The following is a 24,705-nucleotide window of genomic DNA, read 5'->3' on the forward strand; positions in this document are numbered from 1 at the left end:
TTAATTGCTACTGATTTTTTAGCCTCGAATCCAGGCAGATTAATCTGCCTGGTCTCGAGGCTACTGATGTTTTAACAATTATTACATGAAAAGTGGTAAAGATCTTTAACTAAGCAAACCATTAAGAGTGATATGCATGTAATAAATCATTATTACCATGCACTACCTAACCCTTCAGATGTTTCCCATGTTTAATATAGCTTAGGCAGCTAGCTGTTGGCCTCAAGGATCCCACTTCTGTACAAGCCAATTCAACTCCTGGAAAGAGGAGTAGGTATATAATTATAATGTTTACATTCCCAAGTTTATGTTCATTTTACATTGCTGCTTAATTATTTAAAGCAAGAGAGGGTGCATGTGATACACAACTGTTACAAGACTAATAGTTGATGGTTTCAAATGTTCAAGACTATGGACTTCAGAGAACTGATCTCTCGTTCCCTCGTGACGACATCCCAGCAGCTGGCTATCTTGTTAACTGCGACTTCTCTTTAGTTGAGAGAGAGAGAGAGAGAGAGAGAGAGAGAGAGAGAGAGAGAGAGAGAGAGAGAGAGAGAGAGAGAGAGGTTACCATGCAAACAATGTAGGAGGAGGGTGTATAATAATCAATTTTCAGTTAATAAAGGTATTGACTAAATATTTAACAGATGCATGTTTCCTTTACCATTCGATCAATGGGTATCCCAACTCTTTGAAATCGGATTTTTGTAGTACAACCTCATAATCAAATTTAGCTATAAAACTCTGAAAAGTACATGCACCCATTTATAATAATTATAATTATAGCCCACGCTATGGACAATTTGGGCCTGAAATAAATCACGGATCTAAAAACACTATTATTGGACGTTCCAAACACATTTATAAGGCAGACAAGAGCAATATACTGTGTTTGGTCCTGCTTGGTCTAAATACAGTTACCATAAGACCTCAATTTAAAGTGACACTTTTAAATAATTAAGACCTCTGCCAGAGGTAGCTTTTTAATACAAGGTTTCATCTTCAGTGCGGCCTGGGATCGAGGCTAAAAGATCCCCTTCCTCCTACGTTTTTGACTTGTCGCAGTTCACCCATGTAGCGTGTGGGTTATAAACCGGAGCTGTAGTGAGTGGCCGGGAAACTGGTCACCCACTTCCTATACTGTCTTTCATTTATGTCAGTCAGCATCTTATGTAAATCTAGTGCATCTGTCCTACTTCTTACTGTCTTTCATTAGGCAGTAGTTCTACTTGTCTTTCATTAGGGTAGTAAACGGTTTTTTTTCAACAATTCATTGCTTTGCTAATAATAATGTGACAGGCTCTGGGAAAAAGGCCATATTGGAGCAGACTACAATTGTTGAGATTTAAATACCAGATGATAGAGCAAAGAATTGCCTATGCATTGATATGCTTAGTTTGCACATACCTCTTTTCATGCCTGAGTTATGCGCGTTAGAAACTCAAAGTTCTGAAATAGCGGTATTGAGAAATGCCCACTTTAAAGATTGCTAAATTGGGAAAAGTAAGGTAATGGTGGCTGCTTAGACAAAGCGCTTCGGTGGAACGCATTGGATTCAGAGCATCACATTTTATAAGAGAAACAATCGTGCACATGTACGTATTGTTATTCTTGCCGGCTATATAAATATTAGCATATATAGGTACAAGAGTCAACGTCACAAAACATAAAATTGCGCAAGTACAAGTACATGCCGTCGCACAACAAGTCCATTCAAGGCCCATTCCATATAATCGTTCATTGTTTGCCAACTGCACTGAAAAAGTTATATGCCTTGATTATAGAGACATGATTATTATTGGCCCACTCAAAAGGCGTCTATATGCAAGTTTATAGAGATCCATTAGATCTAGAGAAGTGGAAAGAAAGAAAGTGTTGGTGTTGATAATGACAAGAGTTCATGAACTCTTGATAATGATTATAGCCAACACAATAAACAATAACACATTAATGGTGGTGACCTAGGTAACGTGTTTGATGACTAGCCTAGTAACTACACAGTTCTCTAGTGAGCATATCATCAGCTCTGCAGGAGGAATCTTGTACTCCTGTGTGTGGGTGTGTGTGTGGGTGTGTATGTGTGTGGGTGTGTGTGTGTGTGGGTGTGAATATAAAATTATGTGTTCACTGTATCAGGGCTGCATCCAGGATTTTGGATCAGGGGGGGGGAAATGAAAAATGTAGGTGGGGCGAAGTTATCAGAATTATATGCCTATTAATGAATCTGACAGATCCTGGGGGGGCCCTTGGCCCTCCCCCTCAATGCAGCCCTGTACAGTATGTTCGCGTTACTAGCGTTAATTGTATTTGATGCTTATGTAAGACAGAAGTTCTAGTAAAAAAGTGTACATGTACTTTCAGGCGTGTGTTATTACTTAAATCGTATTAATTATACTTAGAAACTGCCACGGTAAAAGCTCTTTGATAAAAGGATACAAAATATTGTGCTTTGAGATGGTTACCTTGATTATACTCTGTGTATTATTACACGAGTGGATGCCTTGCAATGGTGTTAGGTCACCCTCAATCATGCCCAATAAATCAGACGCCTGAGTGAGAAAATAATGAATGGTTACAGGTTGTAGTGATCAAAGAAATGCATAATAGTGGAAGAAAGGGAGTGGGGAAAAAAGAATCTTTGAACGGCTCCAAGAATGTGAATTAACGCTTAGAGAGAGGCTTTTCAGATGATGTGGGTAGTGGCTAGATCGATATAGAGGTAGTGGTATGATAAGAAATCACATTAGATTTCAGCTACTGAATGCACTAAATGCACGATACCTTTGCATCAGCCTCATTTGAATGCAGTGCCACTAGGAGAATATCTTGTGAAGTGTCTTTAATTCCCAATTTCTTGAAAGATTCGCTGATCTGTAAACACAGATGTCATAATCATGATGTCATACACCATCACTGCTTACGTTCGTTGAAGGAGAGAGAGAGAACATTATTTCAAAGTAGACACTTCTAGTTTTCATTTGCTGGTTCTCTGGCCACTACAGCTTTGTACACTGCACACAGAACGTGGAACGTACTAGCAACCTGTGGGAAGTGTGTATGGGTGTGGAGTGTGTGGGTGAGTGTGTGGGTGGGGAGTGTGTGTGGGTGGAGTGGATGGGTGAGGGGTGTGTGTGTGTATGTGTAATAAGTGTTCAAGTACATGTACAGGGATGTGCCCACACTGGTCGGTGGTGGTGGTTGGTACTAACCACCTCTGGACAAAGATAACCATCTAGAGTCGCACGTTAGTCTATCAAAAGCAAATTTGTCAGGAAATTGAATATTAAAAATAGCCAGAACTTGGGAACATTTTGGGCAGATACATGTACCTGCATGTTGTGCATGACATATAATTACATCTTCCAATGCTGCAGCTAATAATTATAGCCTATGATAGCTTACTTGTTGTAGTCTACCCAGGGCCAGTCCAGAGTGTACATTGGTAGACTGTCACTCATGTACAGCATCAGACGCTTCATGGTCCTGCAACCAACCTAGGGGAGAGGGCCGGGGGAAATTGCTGACATTATAAATTAAAGAATCTAAACACACCATTTGATAGGTCTTTCAAAGAGCTACAAAATGCAGAATTGTAATTGTCATCTCAAGTTATTACCAATCAAAGATAGCTTCTGAAATATACTCGTTTAATTATTTCATTAAATCACCTTTCCCCTGAGCTCAATGTCTGGTTCTAGACTGAGTGTTAGTAGTCGCTGGTCAATATGCTGTTCAGCGCTGGATACCTGACCACCGATAACTGTACGAGGAAAATAAATAAGACATTATTTTATTGAGATGATTGATACTAGGTGCAGAATATAATGGCTGGTAGATCCACACACCTTTCTGTACAGGATGCTGTACTTGTAGGGTAGCTCTTTATGACAGGAGAGACTTGTGTTGTTGAGGTAGAGGGTTAGTAATAGCAGCGCCGTGCTCGCGATCGAGTAGCGCTAGTGCAAGTACTTTCAGTGTTGATCCATTGGCTAGTGGGTAAGGATCATCAAACAAACACCTCATTTATAAATACTTCTATAAGAAGCTGCAACTGAAGTGATTCCTTACCAGGAACAATGGAAGACAGCTTGAACTCAAATAAAATAATTTGTGTCACATTATTTTAAGTGTATATAAATGACATTGTCAGTATAATAATACAGAGTCATGATCAGTTTTTCAGAGTCAGTTCTTTACTTGCAATGTTTATTCGTCCCCTTAATTCAAGTGAATTCCATACCTGTATGAAAACATGAGTATACAGCACAAATTAAGCTATGCAATAAAACATTATTGGATCAGTAATTACTTATATTATAATAGATCATAATAATACATTAGTACACACGTACCTTGTCAGGTTCTCATGATCAATTGGTGGCACTATGAGCAACTGCAGTTGCTGTCCTCACATACTTGTCTTCAATTTCCTCGGCTACATCGTTACGTGCAACAGTAGGCCTCCTTAGACATTCACATATGTAAGGCCATGTCATCGGATGTTCTGGATCAGTGACTTCAAGACGCTTGGCTACCACCTTCATTAGGCGGCGATCGTTATGACGGTAATCATCTTCAATGTTTTCCAAAACGTTAATCTTCACTCCGAAAGCCAATCCTAAATCAAACCAATCTTTGCTTGCATTCTTGAGACTCTCGCGAATTGCTTGAATATCATCTCCAGTCAGAACAATCGACTGGTGTGTACTTCCTCCATTGCTAGTATCCTTCTCTGATGATGATCCTGCATGTACACACATGTAAAGATAATAACTCAAGAAAGCAATTGCAAATAATTATTGTTGTGGCTAGTTAAGTCCCTTAATTGTCTATTGCATGGGAAGGGTGTCATACAGGATTTTGAAGTAGAGGGGGGAAATGAGAAAGTACCAGAAAATGTTGCTAAAAAAAAGGTCAACTGTTATTTCAATACCCATGCAGCTATAAAACTGTCTATACACACAATTAAAATCAGTATACAAACACATGTTTTACTGAATGTTATTTAAACTGCAGATAATTATACCTTGTACAGTGACATCATTTGGACGCTTCGACAGAGATTCAACTTCTACATCTGATGGCAATGACTTTTTGCGCTGGCCTGAGGCTAGAGGATCTGTACGTAGTGTGTAGGAACAGATACAGCTAGACACACTAATATTAATGGGGAATGCCGGGCCTGTAGGAATCAAGATCATGTATTTTCCAGACTGAAGGCTTTCGAATATAGCAATCCGATTATGATACATGGAATTACGATCTGATAGAACTGGAAGTAAGATAGATAGTGGGTAATATTCGTGGGGTAAAAATCCATGGCATTCATTGACAAATCGAAAACGGTAATTTTTGTCTGTTATTGCCTGTACTGCATTGCATGCGTTTTGGTAACTGTTTTCATAGGAAGCTTGCCCACGGAAATAACGAATATTTTACCCCTCGAAAATTACCCGCTATACGGTAGTTAATGTAATGCAAACACTTTAAATACACAAGTGGCCCCCTAGCAAATAAAAAGCTTCACACATAATTATGGTAAATGGAATTGGGCAGTTGTAAGAGTTCTGTTGTCATAGTGGGGCAGAGGAAGTAAACACTGTGTACACTGGTTATGTATAATAAGTAGAAAATCACAACTTAGTATGTGATAAATGGGATCAACTAGGACAACGGGGATACTTGAGGTTAGATAACTGACTTGTGTCCTCTTTGTAGAGAGCTGTGTAGAGAGTGAGGAGCACTTTCCCAGCAGCTGCATCCTTCACTTCACACTGGTAGTGACCAAAGTCCTCCTCTCTCACACTCGGGAAGCTGACAGTGTTGGGCCGATCATCAGTTGTCTTAATCTGACGTCTGGAGCCCTCTTTGCTCCAGTGGAAGGAGAAACCATCCTCAGCAAACTTTAGCACCTCTAGTTCCGTCCTGTTTCCTAGACACACGTGCTGTAGGGACAAGACAAAAAAGGGGAAATGAAAATGCGAGACACATCAACAAACTAAACAAACTTGTCCACGTATATAGAACACACAAGCTTACCTTATGATTAATGCTGCACATGTAACAGTACACCAAGTTTAGTCCTATACTATTGTACTTGCACACCCTAAAAAGCTTCACCCTATCTGTACACATACACACAAGTCATTATCAGCTATAATTATTTACAAACGGCCCCAAATGCTGTACATGAGTATTAGCTTAGATCACACATCACCAACATGCATGCAGGAGAATAGCTCACCTTCCCCAACCACACTTGTTGTGCTTCACTGAGGGTGACGGGACTTCTATCACACAGGAAGTGGATCTTTCGGCCTTGAACAAGGGTGCAAAGGTTGTTGAGACTCTTGCTTGCTGCGTGTTTGGGACAGGAGCATTGAAATGCAACACTGAGGATCAACTTTGGGAACAGGTTCTTGAGCATATACAGGATTGCTGACAAAGTGTGGGAGCAAAGATCGTGAAGCGAGAAATCCATCTGTTTTGCATTGCGTTCAACTCTTATCTCGTAGCTTCTGTCGTGAGAGAGCAGTGTCACTTTGTGTACGTAGTCAACATAAAAGGAGACGCAGTTTCGTTTTACGCCATCTTCCACCAATTCCCACGTCAATCCGAGAATTCCGTGAGGGCCTTGGGAAACTAATCGAGTGATGAGCCCACAGAAGACTCCTGTTGGTACGTAACCAAAGCTGAATGTGATGTGGAGTGGTTCTGGGTTGTTGGTGTCCGGTTGAGGTGGGTTGGCTAGCTCGTCTTGTGAAGCACAGTCCAAAATAGCCGGCATGAGGTAGGTGATTCGAGTGACCTTCGGATTGTTGGCATCTTTGTGGACAATTTCTGAGAGAAGGTTGAGATATTGCAGCAGTATGATGAGATACTTGGCTGGGATAATCTCTCCTTTCTTGAGCATCTTTGCAACATCAGGACCATTACAGTACTTGATAATGGCCTCCAGTGAAAACTGCCCCATCTTGACCAACTCCGCTCGCTCAAATTCAGTGACGTGACCTTCAGAATGGAGGATGCGTAAAGCAGCAAGGATCAGTTGGCTGATGCTAGTGAAGATCACTTCAGGGGTGCAGAACATGTGGTTGCTTAGCCAGCCATCAATATCATTGGGTACATTCCCGTAATGGAGTATGGATCCAATCTTCTGTAGGTACCTGTGTGTGTGTGTGTGTGTGTGTGTGTGGGGGGGGGGGTGGGTGTGGGGGGGGTTAGGTGAGAACTACAACAGAATAATAATGGACACACAAATCGTAAGTACATGCATTGGAGGTAATTACTGTATTAAATGTTTGCCGTACATATATGCATTAATTGGACGGAAGACAAAAATTACAAGCTTACCAAAGACAGAATTTGGTATCTTCTTCATCCATCTCTAACAATCTCCCGATTTCCAGGCAGTCTTCCATCGACACGATTGAGTATTCCATCCGCAGTAGTGTACCCAGTAGGAGCCATTTCGGTTTGATGGGCAGAGATGCATCCTTGAAATGAGACGCAAAAACATCGCTCAGGAAATCACGAATCGGGGCAATGTCAGACTGTTCCGTTCCAGCAAAGTTGTCCACGGCAAAAAAGGAAGATTCAGAATTTAGCGGAGGTGATACAAGGATCTCGGCAAACTTTTGAGTAGTTGCTTTTAGAGCATCGTTGACTTGCTTGATTTTCTCTTTCGGATTCTCCAGCTTGTCCACGTGAGTACCAATCAAAGCTGCTACTGGACGAACTTGTTGGAACTTTTCAAACGTCTCGCTCAATTTGGAGGTGGTTTTGTACTTGGCATCTTCTCGAGAGACGTGATGGATACTTGCAACTGCTGAGAGGATTTGAGAGACGGTGGCTTCCACTGTGTGAGCAGCTTTGAATGGAGTAATGACTGTGTTGTCACGACTGAAGGGAATATCGTAGGGTTCGTCAAGTTCCTTGCTTAGATCCAAGAACACTAGATACATGGCAGGACCATTACATAGGGCTGGTAGCATTTCTAGGAAGGCAGGTTGTCCTCCAACATCGTTGATGTTTAGCAAGGTGTTGCCGAGACATTTGGCCATTTCAGAGTAGTTTCCGTTCTTTATCAGTTTTTGTAATCTAGCTTTGATGGGTATGAGCCTGTTTTGTTGGTGAGCATTCTCTTGTATTTCAGAGTGTGTTTCTTCTTGAGGCTTTGACTGAGGCTTTTCAAGAGAAAGTGGCTTGGGTATGCTTGTGTGCTTTTTGCTTTCGGGGACAGTTTTTGTCTTTTTCTCAGTTGGAGCACTCGGAACTTCATCGACCTTGCTACTGTACATGTAGCCAAAGAGGATCTTTGCTTCCTCTTCTACGTCTTTAGAACAAACCCATTCTGTGGCATCTTTGTTCATGTAGGCGACCACTTGGTGGCAATTGGTGAGTAGCGTACTGCGTAGCTTTGCCTTGTCTCCAGCAGAACTAATGTTTTCGATATCTTTCAGTAAACGGCCAAGAGTTGTTGTTTTCCCCACGAATGGTGGCCCGACAAGAAGGAGGCGGAGGTACTGCATGGAGATAGTGTCTTTGTCAGTCATCAGATCATCCAATTTCTTCAGATATCGCTTTTGCTCTCCAATCACTGCATATAAGAAAGAGCAATAATTATTAAACTGTACACACTCAAACACGTTATGTTATTGATATTGTACAGACATGCACTGAGAATTTACATCACAACTATACACTGGCAATTTGTACTGAAGCCGAATATAATTTATATCCTGTATGCATCACACATTGAAAACCGTGGATTCAATTTCAATGATTATTTTTCTAAGAGTGAGATCTTTCAAATGGTATCAAAAAAAGTTTATTAGGCATGGTGGGGAGCCTAATGCACCACCCACCAACCTAATAACTTAATGTGGTTATTTGTGGTTTCAAATTAGGTATGAATTTAATTAAAATTAATGTGGTCTACTAATCTACTACAAATAATAAATACTTCATTTCTTTCAAAAACCCAGATCAACTGGTATACTTAAAGTGAAATAACCCCCTTTCATCTTGAGGGGCTTCATGCAATGCAATATTCAACACAGGTGAGTATAACTTCAATACAGTAACCCACCTACTACTACCCACAGCTCTTACTAACTACTACCCACCTTTGTCGAGGTTTTCCCTCAGGTTGGCTGCAAGTTCCATATGTCCGAGCTCACGAAGGTGGTGAACTACTGTCTCATATGTCCTTTCACCAGTCAAAGAGATTTTGTTGTCTAGGAGCAGCTTTTCTAGAGCATCAGAGTCTTCCTCAGTCAATGGAGTGCCTGCAAACACAACCAGCAATGTTGACACAGCTGACAATAATTAAAAAAACACCAAATCAATACATATTGGCACATTTGTGCATTATTGGCTAGTGTTAACATGATACGTGACTTCAGCTATAACACTTTAAGACAATCAGAATCACTGATTCAATAGAAATATTAAAATGAACACTATACAGGGAAATAGGACATGTGCCCAGTTTAATTAGGTGTTCTTAGGTGATCGAATTCTGGGCGGCTTTATATACGTTGTCTTTTCACATACTCAATCATACAAGGTAGTAATTGAATACACATTATAATAATTATAGCCTAACATTATGGGGGGGAGGGTAAATTGGTCCCCCATGCACTGTATGCCCTGGTATTACTCACTTGACAAGGTTTGGTCATCCGTTGAAAGTTGTGTGGAATCATTTTGAGTATCTGAGGTGTACAAGTAACAAGTCATGTAACACAGTATATAACCGAAAGGTCTTCGTTCTACAGTAGATGGGTAGGCACATGATCATTGTTGGGCTATAATAGAGTCTCCTACCAGTTGTTTCTGGTTGTTTATCGCCAGCACTGGGTGTCTGTTGACCAGACAGAGGGTCAGAGGTCACTGGAGGAGGAATGAGACAATTGTCTGACAGTCAGTACATAAAAACCAACTCCAATGACTGACTATAGGCCGTACACTGAAAAAAGGTCAGAATCACTTGAGACATACAATGCTGATAAAAATCTCAACTGCTGTAGGAAAGGCAATGAATAACATTCGTCATTAAGACCGTAATTATTAGACTATTGCTCCTGCGTCCTCTGGGTGAGGATTAAAACATGTTTAGCTGACTCAGCATTAATAAACTTAACATGGTAGGGGAGTAGATGCTCAGTGTATAGCATATTACTAATCACATAGGATATGTAACACCAAGAGTTCATTAGGAAGAGTACGCAACTCCACTTAAAACCATAGTAGGCGTTCCTTCAGGCCTACGGCACAACCACATGCTGTTGTATAAACTGTAAAATCAAATTTCAATGAATAACATAGTGATGATTATCACTAATGTTATTCATTTACAACTGCGGTAGGAAAGGCAATGAATAACAGCGTTACTAATTTTATTCATTGCCTTTCCTACTTGTTGTGGTTACAACAGCCAATATCTGTGACGTAGGAGTGGAGGAATGCTTTTTGTACACAGTCTATTGGAGTTGCGTAATGAACTCTTGGTAACACTCAATGACATGGTTACTAGAGATTTATGGCAAAGTAATGTTTAGGCAAGTAAACCACTTTACCCTATAGGAACATGTTAGACTAGTGCGTAATTGAATGCCAAATTAATGTTAGAGCAAATGTTACAGGGTGGGGGAAAGTGAACCAGGGGGATATCCCTAACATTATGGAGGGGGGGGTAAATTGATCCACTTTCCTCCCCATGCACTGTATGCCCTATCCTGGTATTACTCACTTGATGAGGTCTCGTCAACCCTTGAATTAGAAAGAAGTTGTTTGGAACCATTTGGAGCATCTGAGTGTGACAGTAACAATTAATAATTATGTCATCTAACACATAAAGTATATACAACTGCAATAGTGATTCAGAACCTCTCCGATCTACGCACGCACGCACACACACACACACACACACACACATGGTCATGCTGTGGTTTGTGCTGATTTCCTAACAGTTTAGTATTATGTGTAGCAGGTTTCTTAGCTGGATAGTAAACCTGAGGGAGTGTAGTGGTTTGCAGAAGCCACTAATCACCCCAGGGTTACTATCCAGCTAAGAAGCCGTACTACACATGGTCTATCTCATGGTCTATCTCCCTTAGAAAATGCATTTTTGTGGGTACTAGTTAGAGCCCTGCTAGCAGGTCACTAACTCAGATAGTGACCTGCTAGCAGGTTTCTTAGTTAGATAGACACCTCATTAGCAGTGGCCACTTCAAAGCTTGAATATGCAATTTTTTTCTAAACAGTGTGCTAAAGTCATAATGTTGTCATAACTCATAACTTTGTATACTTCGTTGACATTTTCTAACCCTAAGCTTCATACATATACAATTGTATAACATTGGATTCCTTGTTAAAAGTGCTTCTTATCTGCATGCTGTAGAGCTGGTAAGCTCCAACCAGCTAAAAGTTAACCATGTAAAAGTCCCTGGCATACTTGTCAACCATAAACGAAGCCATAATTGATCACATAACTTCCGGGGCTGAACTCAACCCAAATAGACTTTAGTGATGTATTATAGGCCAAGAAGTAGAATGGAATGTGCGTGGGAGTTGTCATTAATGAACTCTTGATTACCGTATATAGCGGGTAATTATGCCTCGAGGCGTAGCCGCACGAGGGATACGGTAAAGCTGACTGTGTGTGTGTGTGTGTGTGTGTGTGTGTGTCTGTTCCAGCTGTAACTGCTCAACGGTTGCAATGCGAAGAAAACTAACAGCTTCTATATAGGCTTCTAGCCACGTTCTCTTGGATTTGGATTCATGGATTAGCAAACTAAAGCTTCTTTCTCAAGTTATGGCTAGTTTGACTCACATTGAAGGCTGTTGCAGTCTCTTCAGAATCTTTCATAGCATCATCTGTCCGCACAAACTTTCTATTCAACATAATTATGAGTTAGCCTTGCACTAAAGCGCTAGCTTTTTGTTAGCTACAAGACTCAGAAAATACCTGTTAAAACAGCTAGCTAGCAGTAACCATTTGTGAAATTGATCTCTTTGGACACACCCTTTAATTTTTCTTGAGGGCCTGGTAAGCCACAAAACACTACTATAGATAACAATATGTATGTACACAAGTCTTTTCTTCTTAAATATTATAATTATACACTGCATGAACTACAGATCCAATTTTCTTCTTTCTTGAGGTCCTGGTATTAAAGCCACATAATACAACAATAGATGCATGTAATAAGTCTTTTCTTCTCAGTGACTTTATATAGATAAGCTAACTTTATGAAATAATTATGCACTTCTGCTTATAATTAATTGAAAACAAAATCTTCTTCTTTGTTGCTTCCTAGATCCTTGAGGTCCTGGTATAAGCAGCCACAAAACACAACAATGATACCATAATTATACAATTGCAAGTCAGTTTTAGACAGATTATTTTATACACTTTTTCCTCTTCTATACTTTCTCTTCTATACTTTTGAGCGAAAGCAAAATGGCGAGAGGCATTAGCACAGCGCCAGCTTGAACACTAGTTTTCTTGGGTAAAAATTTGTTCAACTCAAGAAACGGTGGTTTTCGTGAGTAAAAATTTCATTTTCTGCCTGCATTTCTATGTTCCGGTTCTCATGTACATTAAGGACTGGGACCAGCAATTATTGTTGATTCAGCGAAAACGAAGCTCCGCCCACAATTTTTACTATCAATTGTGCAGTAAAATGGAGTGGGCGGAGCTTCGTTTTCGCTGAATCAACAATAATTGCTGGTCCCAGTCCTTAATGTACCTGAGTAAGCAATGCCTACGTTGTGGAGGTCAGCTTGCCCACGAAAATAACGAATACATTACCCCACGAAAATAACGAATACATTACCCCACGAAAATTACCCGCTATACGGTATGACGTTCCACATTCCACACCAATATTATTGGGGGTCTACAAAACACGTAATTGTACCACAACCATTTGTCCTACAAAAACAACGAAGGTATCTATGAAACCGGCATGGCTTGCTCTATTGGTGTACCAAATTTAAGCTTCATACACCACTGTCTGTGGAAATTAGGTATGGGATTTCTAGTGACACATACCTGGTTCAGGAGTGGAGGGTTGTATAGACCGGAGATAATCAATAACTTCAGTGCACCTACACAGTACTGCCTTGTCAAGAGGAGTCTTGCCAAAAACATCAGTCACATCTGGACAGGTAAGGGACAGAGATCTTGTAGTAGTACTGACATTATTGACCATTACCATGCATGCACAGTCAGCACAATCAGATACTTATCGAGTACAGGATGCCTATTATTATTATATTAGTATCGTGTATGTATTGTATTACAGTTACCATAATTATAATTATGACTACATGATGATACATACAGGTACACTGATTAATTCACGGGTTGTTTACATTTCCAATCAGAGGATCTAATGAAACGGTACCCACTACAAAAATGGCTCACCAACATCAACCTTGAGTACCTCCACAAGGTATTTTACAACTTGTATATATCCTCCCACACAAGCCAGGTGCAGTGGTGTTCGGTCCCACATGTTCCTCACGTCTGTATGTGGTGATATAACCTCAGTGTAGTGATGACATGCACACACAATGACAACTCAACTAAAATGTATTATTGGTTTGTATAGTATTCAAAATGAAGTTAATTATGATAATAAATACACCATGCAGTATTATATAAGCTTCTTCGTGCTGGTCAGTAATTATCCCAGCTGGGTGAGATAATTATGTTATTAGTGTGCGTGTATACAGTATCAAGGATTGTGGGAAATGAGAAATTACTTGAAAAAACATGTCTTATAATTATTATTACAATCTACATGTACATCAACACATGCATGTTTTGTAATCTAGGAAATTAAACAATCTATAAAAACATTCTTGTTGGGCTCAATCCTTTAGCTATGAACACTACGCGACTGACACACACTTACCAATACGGCATTTCATCTCTTGTGATAAATACACCACAGTCTCCATACGTCCTCCCACACACGCATGGTGAAATGCAGTCCTGCCCGATACTCCATCACCTTTCTCAATATCAGCTCCACCACTAACGAGTGCTCTAGTGATCTCCAGGTAGCCCCTCGAGCATGCTCGGTGTACTGGAGGGAGTTCTAGTTTATTATTCCACTCCTCACTCCAGTAGAGCTGGTGATTGGGGTTGGCCCCCTGTCCCAAAACGGACCTCACTTTGCTGACATCATCATTGCATACAGCCTCCCACAGATCCCTGGCCAGCTGCTCCTGAACACTGCATGTACAATAGTGTGTGCATGTGTGTGTGGGTATAGGTACATTTTGTAGGTAGGTGTGCGTGTGTGACATGCAACAACAAATTGCTTACGTGGGTGCATCTGGTTCAGTTTCCAGTCTCCTGTGTGATGTGTGTAGGTGTGTGTGTGTGTGTATGTGTGTGTGTGTGTGTGTGTGTATGTGTGTGTGTGTGTGTGGGTATAGGTACATTTTGTAGGTAGGTGTGCGTGTGTGACATGCAATTCAATAAATTGCTTACCTGGGTGTATCTGGTTCAGTTTCCAGTCTCCTGTGTGATGTGTGTATGTGTGTGTGTGTGTGTGTGTGTGTGTGGGTATAGGTACATTTTGTAGGTATAGGTGTGTGTGGGACATGCAATTCAACAAATTGCTTACCTGGGTGTATCTGGCACAGTGTCCAGCCTCCTGTGTGCATATGTGTGTGTGTGGGTGTGTGTGTGTGGGTGTGTGTGTGTGTGTGTGTGTGGGTGTGGGTGGGTGGGTGTGTGTGGGTGTATACAATGTACATTAATAAGCTCTTGTGAGCATTTATAAGCTCCACACTATAACAATCAGGTGGTGTCATTAAGGATTTAGTATAGAGGGGGAAATAAGGCGTGCTTTTGAAAAGTAACTAGAACATTTTTCTGAAAAAGGTCAACTGTTATTTCAATACCCTGTTAGTATGTAACACTGCCAGCTATGGTCACTCAGTCATACAACTAGTACCTGAATGCAAATTTTAGGTGAGGGGGGGAATTGGAGCCAGAGGGGGATATCCCTGTATGACACCCTGACAATGATTAGCTATAAATTTATAGCCTGTTAAAATTAATTGCAAGCTAAATTGTACTTTGCTCACGTTCTCCTCTCTGGGGTCTTGAAACCAAGTTTCTTGCGAATCCACGGCACTAACCTGATGTGTGTGTGTTAGGGGGTCAAGTTTGTGTACAGACAATTATAATAATTATTACAATCAAAGTACTTCTTGATGCATGGTGGTATATGCAAGTTACTAGCTAGAGTAACACAACATGCAGAGCTTCCATTGATGAGCTCCAATTCTGATGAGGTGATTCCACCTCTGACTAATGGAATGATCCTCCCTCCATGCAATCACAAGGTGGCACTCTAGTCTACATGTGTTCACTCACCCTGAGTCTTCTCCAGTAGCCATTATATTGAAGCTTTGGACACACACTTGAGCTTTCTTTGTAAGTCTCAGTTCTGTCACTTTTTCAGTAAACAAAGTAAAGTGCCACACGCTCTTTTTGCGTTTTGAATCTAAAATTGGTCTAGCTAGCTAGGCTGTTTCTCCAGGAGGCATTTTGATATTCATAGAATTTTAATTGAAAACACACCCCTAACTTTATCAATAAGCGGAAGTGCATAATTTTTACTGATTAATTTTAGTCCAAAAATCATACAAATTTATCCTTTCTTTTCTTTTAGTGCCTTTAATTTTGTGATATTAACTGTTTGTAAAGCTGTCAATTTCCAAGGGCGAGGGCCTGAGAAATTACAAATACACACAGTCATGTGATCCTACTACACACACACAAAACAACACTTATAGATCTACTACACACACGGAAAAATAAATATTAAAAATTTAGCTAAAAGGAACTGCTCAAAATTTATCTACAGTTGTCACTGTCGTCGTAACCTTTGAACCCTCTCCAAGGGGGGTGCTCTAAACAAGTTTCGTTTTGCATTGTCAGCAGTATTATGAGTGGGCGGGGTAGAGGAACGTCCGTCAAATGAAGTGCTACCGTAGGAAATGGACTGCCAGTCTGTGTGTGTGTGTGTGTGTGTGTGTGTGTGTGTGTGTGTGTGTGTGTGTGTGTGTGTGTGTATGTGTGTGTGTGTGTGTGTGTGTGTGTGTGTGTGTGTGTGTGTGTGTGTGTGTGTGAGGGTGTGTGTGTGTGTGTGTGTGTGTGTATGTGTGTGTGTGTGTGTGTGTGTGTGTGTGGGAGGTTATGAGTTGAATATTCAGTATACAGGTTAATGCACCACAATATAATAGTAATCTCTCCATAGCATGTGTTTGGACCTGTGTTAGCAGGCCACCCTCTATAATACAGCCAGGTTAATGGTCCCCAAAGTCTCCATAGCATGTGTCTGGACCTGTGTTAGCAGACCACCCTCTATAATACAGCCAGGTTAATGGTCCCCAAAGTCTCCATAGCATGTGTTTGGACCTGTGTTAGCAGGCCACCCTCTATAATACAGCCAGGTTAATGGTCCCCAAAGTCTCCATAGCATGTGTTTGGACCTGTGTTAGCAGGCCACCCTCTATAATACAGCCAGGTTAATGGTCCCCAAAGTCTCCATAGCATGTGTTTGGACCTGTGTTAGCAGGCCACCCTCTATAATACAGCCAGGTTAATGGTCCCCAAAGTCTCCATAGCATGTGTTTGGACCTGTGTTAGCAGACCACCCTCTATAATACAGCCACTGTTGGTCTACCCACAACTATACATACACAGGGTATATTAATAGTAAGGTACTCACAAAGACATTAGTGACATGGTTGGTGGTTCCTGTGATCCTGGACACCACCTCACACACTTTCCAGATACTGGGACGCAGCTCAGGGTCAGAGGTCAACAGGTAGCCTACAAGGGAGGGGGAGAATACACGTATCATTAGAGCAATACACTTAAGGATGGCAGAGTATCATAGCACCTGTAGCTAGTGTGTGTTCTTAAATACAATTAGCTCTGAAAAAACAGGTCCAGTTCACAAAGAAAAAACCCACTTTATGATAACTCGGTTTTATACGTATACCAGTGGTACTGGTGACATTTACTATAAGATGTATGTGTGTGTGTGTGTGCGTGTGTGTGTGTGTGTGTGTGTGTGTGTGTGTGTGTGTGTGTGTGTGTGTGTGCATGTACCTATGAAGTTGTGCAGGTCTTGAGTGTAGGGAGAGTCTTCAGGAATGCTGTACTGAGCACTGACTATGGCTAGAGGGTTGTCACCAAATGGAGTATCCATATGAAGCATAGCTTGAACAGTAGTACGCCCAGTGCCTATGTGTGGGCGGGTGTGTGTTGTGTGAGGGTGTGATGATATGGGTATTCAGTGTTAGATTCGTCTCATTGAGAGCTTTCAAATGACTACCACTTAACATGGTTCAGTAAACGTGATTCAAGGAAATTCTCCACTCATCCCCACATTCCACAGTCTTACACAGACAGACCACATTCACAAAATGCAAACCTTATTACAAAAAACATAAGTCAACCACTAGCTACAGTGTACCCAGTGGGACCACCCATAAAGAGGAATTTCGCCCCTTTAGCCTTGTTTCTCAGTAAACATAATCATTGCTCAGATCCTCCCCCTTTTCAGAGAGGTGTCACATTCCACCCCTTTCACAGTAAACAAAGCAATTTCACTAGCTACAGTGTACACAGTGGGACCACACATAAAGAGGAAATTTCGCCCCTTTCAGCCTTGTTTCTCAGTAAACATAATCATTGCTCAGATCCTCCCCCTTTTCAGAGAGGTGTCACATTCCACCCCTTTCACAGTACACAAAGCAATTTGGTTGAATGTCATTGAAAGGTCATAATTAGTGAAAGGTCACCTCCAATAGTACTGCCACATGTCCATCCATACATGCATGGATAAATAATTACACCATACTGTAGTTTAAAATACAATGACAAATGAAACCTCTCAGCCCATGCCAACTCAGCTAGCATATGGTTGCTCAATAATGACCTTCACCAAAGGTCTAATACATTGCTCCAAGACATCAACCATCTTTACCTGCACTTCCAGAGTTGAGCCAGCCTCCAGCTCATCAGTGTATGCATGGACTAACACACTAGAGCAATATCAGCAATCCCATCAAACTGCAGTCTGAAGGTGTACTCCATGCAGTGTATAGTTGCCCTCATGCAGGGGTAGGTAGGCTGTAGAGTGGTCACAGCTGGCAGTCCATCCACCAATATCACATTGATACTGCCCTTGTCATGAGTACACCAGTACAGCCTCTGGACCATAGATGAGAGGAGGGAAGTTAGCTGTATAGGTAAAGTTGACATGCAGTTAGCAATTGCAATAAGTATTATACCCAAGTGGACTAAGTGGTGGTTTTAGAGGGCAGTACCTTGACCTTGTATAAGCCCTTATACCTGCACATACTCTTTCCTCAGATCAGGACATGAATTCTTGTGTACCATTGGGTACATTGCTAAACCTCACATGAACAATCTCCTATAACTGAGATAAGCTAATTGCAAACCACATTAGTTATTATACACGTACTTGTATTATAGCCGACAATAACACACATAATTATACGTATCTTCACAGCCCAACACTGCGTATACACTCTACGTATATGGAACAGATAACGAACATGCAAGCCTCTTATCAAACTTTATATTTCTCATGATGCAGGATGATGCTGCCCACCCGGGGTACCTGTGTAGGGCTGAGGAATTGATGGACACAATAAAGACAATAGACTACCATCATGCACGCAGGTACACTACCACCCACTCCACTCATCACACACCACCCACTACATTAGTAATGTATGAGTACGCAATGGGGGACCATACATTACAACAAAGGGAGCTAGAGAGCTAGTCCATAGATAAAGTATCTGGGTCCACTCAATAAGACCTGACACTACTCACCCTAGCATTGTCCAGCTCCCTCTGCAGACTAGCCACCATATCCACCAACATTAATCAGGACTGCAATGCATGATCCTCCATCGTTCGCGCTCTAGCCTCGAGACCAGCCGTTTGTTATAAGGAAAGGTTGATCTCGAAGCTACTCGCGCTCATGCCTGCCTTCTCTGATCGAGGCTATGTGGTTAACAAGAAGCTGCAACTGAAGTGATCCCGTACCCAACAACAATGGTAAAGGGTCACTAAACTAGAAAGCTGAAATGAAATTTTGCCAAAAAAGTATAAAAATAGAAGGTGATGGTATATATACATGTATACACACACACACAGGACACAGAGCATTATAATAGTCAGTACTTATAGTCAACACAGAGTCAGTTCTTTACTTGACATTCTTGCATGCTTCTTTACTTGACATCTTTATTCGTCCCTTTCAAGTAGCTCCAGTATCTGTATGAAAGCATGAGCACAGCACAATAAACTAGAGCCTTATAAGCAAAACATTGCAATAAAACACTGTGTGCAATGAAAATAGGGATCAGATTTATGAATATTCCAGTAATAATCTGTTTAAAAACATGAGTGCATGATTTAGGAGCCCTCAGGGCTAGTAGAACCATCAAGTACTTAGAATGCTGTATACTATTATTGCATGGCACAACTGCATGACGAGCAAGCTCACAAAGTTAATAAGGTAACTCACGTGTATCCTTGACACAGGTCTTGTGAATGCTGCGAACTGCCTCTCCGTCCTCAATCTCTGAGGCAATTTCCACTAATCGACCGTAAGTAGCTGTTGAATTGGATGGATTGAATTGGAGAATATTTTTACTCATCCACTTCTTTAGAGCAGCGAGGAATTTCCCTGGAATACCAACAAATGTGTGATCGATAGCACCAATCTCAGCATCACTGAGGCCCAGCCTGTGCTTGTATCTGTCATAGCCAGTAATCTCGGTAGACAACTGGAGAAGAGCATCATCCGAGCACTCACTACTCAACTGAGCTGCAGTCGCTGTCACTATCGTCTTATGTGGTTGAACTGTACAGATCAAAATACATTACAATGACATGCAACGGCACGTAGTGGCAATACTCTGAAATGTACACCAAATACTTTATCACTGTCACATGAGACCCCATACACAATACAACTGTCAAGGCTATAATTGAAGATTGCTTCAATTTAGATTGCTATACTTGTACAATAATGATGTCGTGAATAATTATAGTAATCACATTAATTCCCAAGTTGTTCCCTTAATTAGCTTATTACCAATTTTAATTAATCTCACTTTTCATTGGCTAACTAGAGCTATGTGTACAGAGGACTTCTGCCAACCAACCTGAAATCCTCTGTACATGTATATGTAGAGAAGTACATTTGTATCCTCAAGCAAACTATAGTTTGGGCAGAATATTGGCAGTACATGGAATGCTGTGGTGAACCCATACAAATGTTATTACAGTAGAACCTCGATTATCCGGCCCTCCATTATCCGGAACCTCGATTATCCGGCTTGGCAGTTTTCTTGTTATCAGATCAAAAAATGGGCGTGTCCCTCAAACGCGCATGCGCGTTGCAGCTGTTACCATGGAGATGTGCCTACTTATCTTCTGCGCATGCGCATACAACCATGTGGCACTGCTGTTTATCAATAAAGTAGGTGGATCAAGGCGTGGTTTATCTATTCGATTATCCGGCGTATTCACTTATCCGGCCTGCTTCTGGAACCAAGGTGTCCGGATAATCGAGGTTCTACTGTATTGCTTTCACTTCATTTGAAATGCAAACCTTAATTATTAAAGTCACCACTAGCTATTTGCATTGTCCTAATACAAATGTATTTTGTAGCTCTTTATCAAAATATGTGTTTAAATTAGCGATAAGTCAACCGCTAGCTACAGTGCACACAGTGGGACCACATGCACTATAGGCTCTGTACACTAGCTACAGTGCACACAGTGGGACCACACTATAGGCTCTGTACACTATAGCTACAGTGTACACAGTGGGACCACACTATAGGCTCTGTACACTAGCTACAGTGCACACAGTGAGACCACACTATAGGCTCTGTACACTAGTCTACAGTGCACACAGTGGGACTACACTATAGGCTCTGTACACCAGCTACAGTGCACACAGTGGGACCACACTATAGGCTCTGTACACCAGCTACAGTGCACACAGTGGGATCACACTATAGGCTCTGTACACTAGCTACAGTGCACACAGTGGGACCACACTATAGGCTCTGTACACTAGCTACAGTGCACACAGTGGGACCACACTATAGGCTCTGTACACTAGCTACAGTGCACACAGTGGGACCACACTATAGGCTCTGTACACTAGCTACAGTGCACACAGTGGGACCACACTATATAGGCTCTGTGAACTAGCTACAGTGCACACAGTGGGACCACACTATAGGCTCTGTATGTACTAGCTACAGTGTACACAGTGGGACCACACTATAGGCTCTATACACCAGCTACAGTGCACACAGTGGGACCATACTATAGGCTCCGTACACCAGCTACAGTGCACACAGTGGGACCACACTATAGGCTCCGTACACTAGCTACAGTGCACACAGTGGGACCACACTATAGGCTCTGTACACTAGCTACAGTACACACAGTGGGACCACACTATAAGCTCTGTACACCAGCTACAGTGTACACAGTGGGACCACACTACTATAGGCTCTGTACACTAGCTACAGTGCACACAGTGGGACCACACTATAAGCTCTGTACACTAGCTACAGGGTACACAGTGGGACCACACTATAGGCTCTGTACACTAGCTACAGTGCACACAGTGGAACCACACTACTATAGGCTCTGTACACTAGCTACAGTGCACACAGTGGGACCACACTATAGGCTCTGTACACTAGCTACAGTGCACACAGTGGGACCACACTATAGGCTCTGTACACTAGCTACAGTGCACACAGTGGGACCACACTATAGGCTCTGTATGTACTAGCTACAGTGTACACAGTGGGACCACACTATAGGCTCTATACACCAGCTACAGTGCACACAGTGGGACCATACTATAGGCTCCGTACACCAGCTACAGTGCACACAGTGGGACCACACTATAGGCTCCGTACACTAGCTACAGTGCACACAGTGGGACCACACTATAGGCTCTGTACACTAGCTACAGTACACACAGTGGGACCACACTATAAGCTCTGTACACCAGCTACAGTGTACACAGTGGGACCACACTACTATAGGCTCTGTACACTAGCTACAGTGCACACAGTGGGACCACACTATAAGCTCTGTACACTAGCTACAGGGTACACAGTGGGACCACACTATAGGCTCTGTACACTAGCTACAGTGCACACAGTGGAACCACACTACTATAGGCTCTGTACACTAGCTACAGTGCACACAGTGGGACCACACTATAGGCTCTGTACACTAGCTACAGTGCACACAGTGGGACCACACTATAGGCTCTGTACACTATAGGCTCTGTATGTACTAGCTACAGTGTACACAGTGGGACCACACTATAGGCTCTATACACCAGTTACAGTGTACACAGTGGGACCACACTATAGGCTCTGTACACTAGTCTACACACTGCATGTCAATTAGAGTAGCATTTCTGCAAACAAGGTGAAATGGTTTTTAGTGGAACAGCTGTCTACCCCTAGGCCCATACACGCAGACATTCTACTTTCAAAGGACTATAGAATATTTGCATATACACTAAATTGGAATTCCATGTAGTGGGACAAGACAACAGTCTGGCTAGGCTACCGATCAAAATTATCTCCGTAAAAATACAATTATTGGGGTCACAGATGTCACAGCTGAGTGGAGAGTGGAGTGGGAGGGCTAGCTGAATGAATGTGAGGGATGATGGGATCATTGTGACAGGGCAATGGACCGCTACTAAACTCTAGTTATCAGTCAACAGCTGGAGCTTTATTTCCTACAATGCATAGCGGGATATTTTTGCGGGTGCAATTTGGCTCCAGAGCCCTCAGCAGAAAGTTACGTGGGTTCTAATATTCGCGGTTCAATGCCAGGAAACCACACCCACCAATAGCATTGCATGTGAAATACCGGTGCATGGGAGTTTATCCCAGTTTTAAATGCTCTGCCCTCGAAAAACAACGAAAATTTCCCGCTATACGGTACTTGTTATCAATACCCCATTTTTAATAATACATGTGCAATGTATGCTAGCTGTGACAGGGCAATGGACCGCTACTAAACCCCAGTGATCAGTCAACAGCTGGAGCTTTATTAATAATAATTATTATAATGAAGTTGATTGTTTCCCAGATGCTTGTTATCAATAATTATCCCGTCTTTGCTATATACAAAAGTACAGCTAGCATACATGTACATGTACATGTAGGTCCTAGGTGTGTTTTTTTACGTCAAAATCAGTACAGCTTAATTGCTTTTTTAGTATTTATTTGTATGCTAGCTGTACGTTTGGATCGACGTCAAATGATATTTCGGTCTCCCTTATTCCATTAAATAATGTGTGAAAAATTGATTAACTATTATAGTGTGGGAAGTAGGGAGGAGGCACAGTGTACTATAATAATGCTTTTCTAACTCCCTAAAAATTCTATTCACAAATTTTGAGACAGTTTGCTCAATATAATCTCAAAAGCCCAATGCTATGTCAACAGTTTATAACAAGAGAGCACAGTTGGCATACAAACAGCGTCAAATACAACAAATACAAGTTTTGCTGTTTTGGATGCTTCCATTAGAGGGAGTGTTAGCAAACGTGCTGTACAAAGTTCATTCTAATCTTCACTGTCAGCTTTGAATCTGAGGCCTCAATTCACTTATTAGTTCTACTGCACGCTATAGCTGTACCTTAATTTGTAATTATTTCCCCCCACACACACACACAGCACACCCACACACACACACACACACACATACACACACCTCACACACACACACCCCACACAGCCTGTACCTTTGGGTCAATGTTAATAATCTTTCTGTCTCGTTTATTCTTAAACAGCAGACCTGAGGCATTGTCTGCAATCACCTGTGTGTGCGTGCGTGGGGGGTGTGTGTGTGCGTGTTATATCAAACAAATACGAACAAAGTGTCCGTGTACAATAATCATGTCAACTAATTATGTACGACGAGACCAAAGGGAGCAACTGTATAATTGAGTAGTGCTATGGCGCCCTACAGACTAGGAGGGCACTCACTAACTGTAGTGTTCCAAACACACGTTATAGGCTATCAAACTTTGCTGTGAAAATAAATTATGTTCTGAAAAAACACACACTTTAATTATTATAGCCCCACGCTTTCTTTTATAATTTGTGCTCGTTGATCTAAGTTATAGTTAGAACATGGGCATGAGGTATCTATGTGTTATAGTGTCCCAAAGCTCGAGGGCTTCTATTTAAACCTATTGGCTACTAGAAATGCACTAGCTTAGCAACAGTCAACCTATATAAACAGCCAACCTAGCAACTGCATCATTATTCTTTTGAAAACTAATATCTAAAGTTGACATCTCTGTGTCTCTACTAAATCTGTGGTCTCTATTCAAGTCAACCCTGTTCCTCCACCTCAGTTTGATGGACAAAATTATAGTCCTAGCTCCACCCACAAAACGAAAACATCCAGCTCCTCCCCCAGTTTTGCAGCAAACAAGCCCAGCACACTTCCCAAGAAACGAGCGACTCGTACTACTCTCACAAAGCGAAAGGAACTTTAGGAGAAGAAGCCAAACCTAGAATCTCAGCACTTCCATACATCCAGCT

General features: G+C 41.6%; 1 protein-coding gene across 1 annotated transcript; it reads right to left on the bottom strand.

Annotated features, from left to right (window-relative positions):
- Positions 1-1,881: 1,881 nt before the first annotated feature.
- On the bottom strand, positions 1,882-15,588 carry LOC135352269 (uncharacterized). The gene is made up of 21 exons (XM_064551459.1): positions 15,410-15,588; positions 15,118-15,171; positions 14,652-14,681; positions 13,932-14,254; positions 13,439-13,540; positions 13,064-13,171; positions 10,757-10,816; positions 9,832-9,897; positions 9,669-9,719; positions 9,129-9,290; positions 7,354-8,599; positions 6,245-7,166; positions 5,702-5,945; positions 5,027-5,119; positions 4,353-4,744; positions 3,669-4,240; positions 3,403-3,494; positions 2,922-3,042; positions 2,782-2,871; positions 2,463-2,549; positions 1,882-2,048 (listed from the first exon to the last, which is right to left on the bottom strand). Exons 1-15 carry the CDS (start codon positions 15,430-15,432, stop codon positions 4,371-4,373), a joined length of 3,858 nt encoding a protein of 1,285 aa, XP_064407529.1. The 5' UTR covers positions 15,433-15,588; the 3' UTR covers positions 1,882-2,048; positions 2,463-2,549; positions 2,782-2,871; positions 2,922-3,042; positions 3,403-3,494; positions 3,669-4,240; positions 4,353-4,370.
- Positions 15,589-24,705: the final 9,117 nt, after the last annotated feature.

Source organism: Halichondria panicea, chromosome 1 (genome assembly GCF_963675165.1).
Source record: "Halichondria panicea chromosome 1, odHalPani1.1, whole genome shotgun sequence".
NCBI lineage: Eukaryota > Metazoa > Porifera > Demospongiae > Suberitida > Halichondriidae > Halichondria > Halichondria panicea.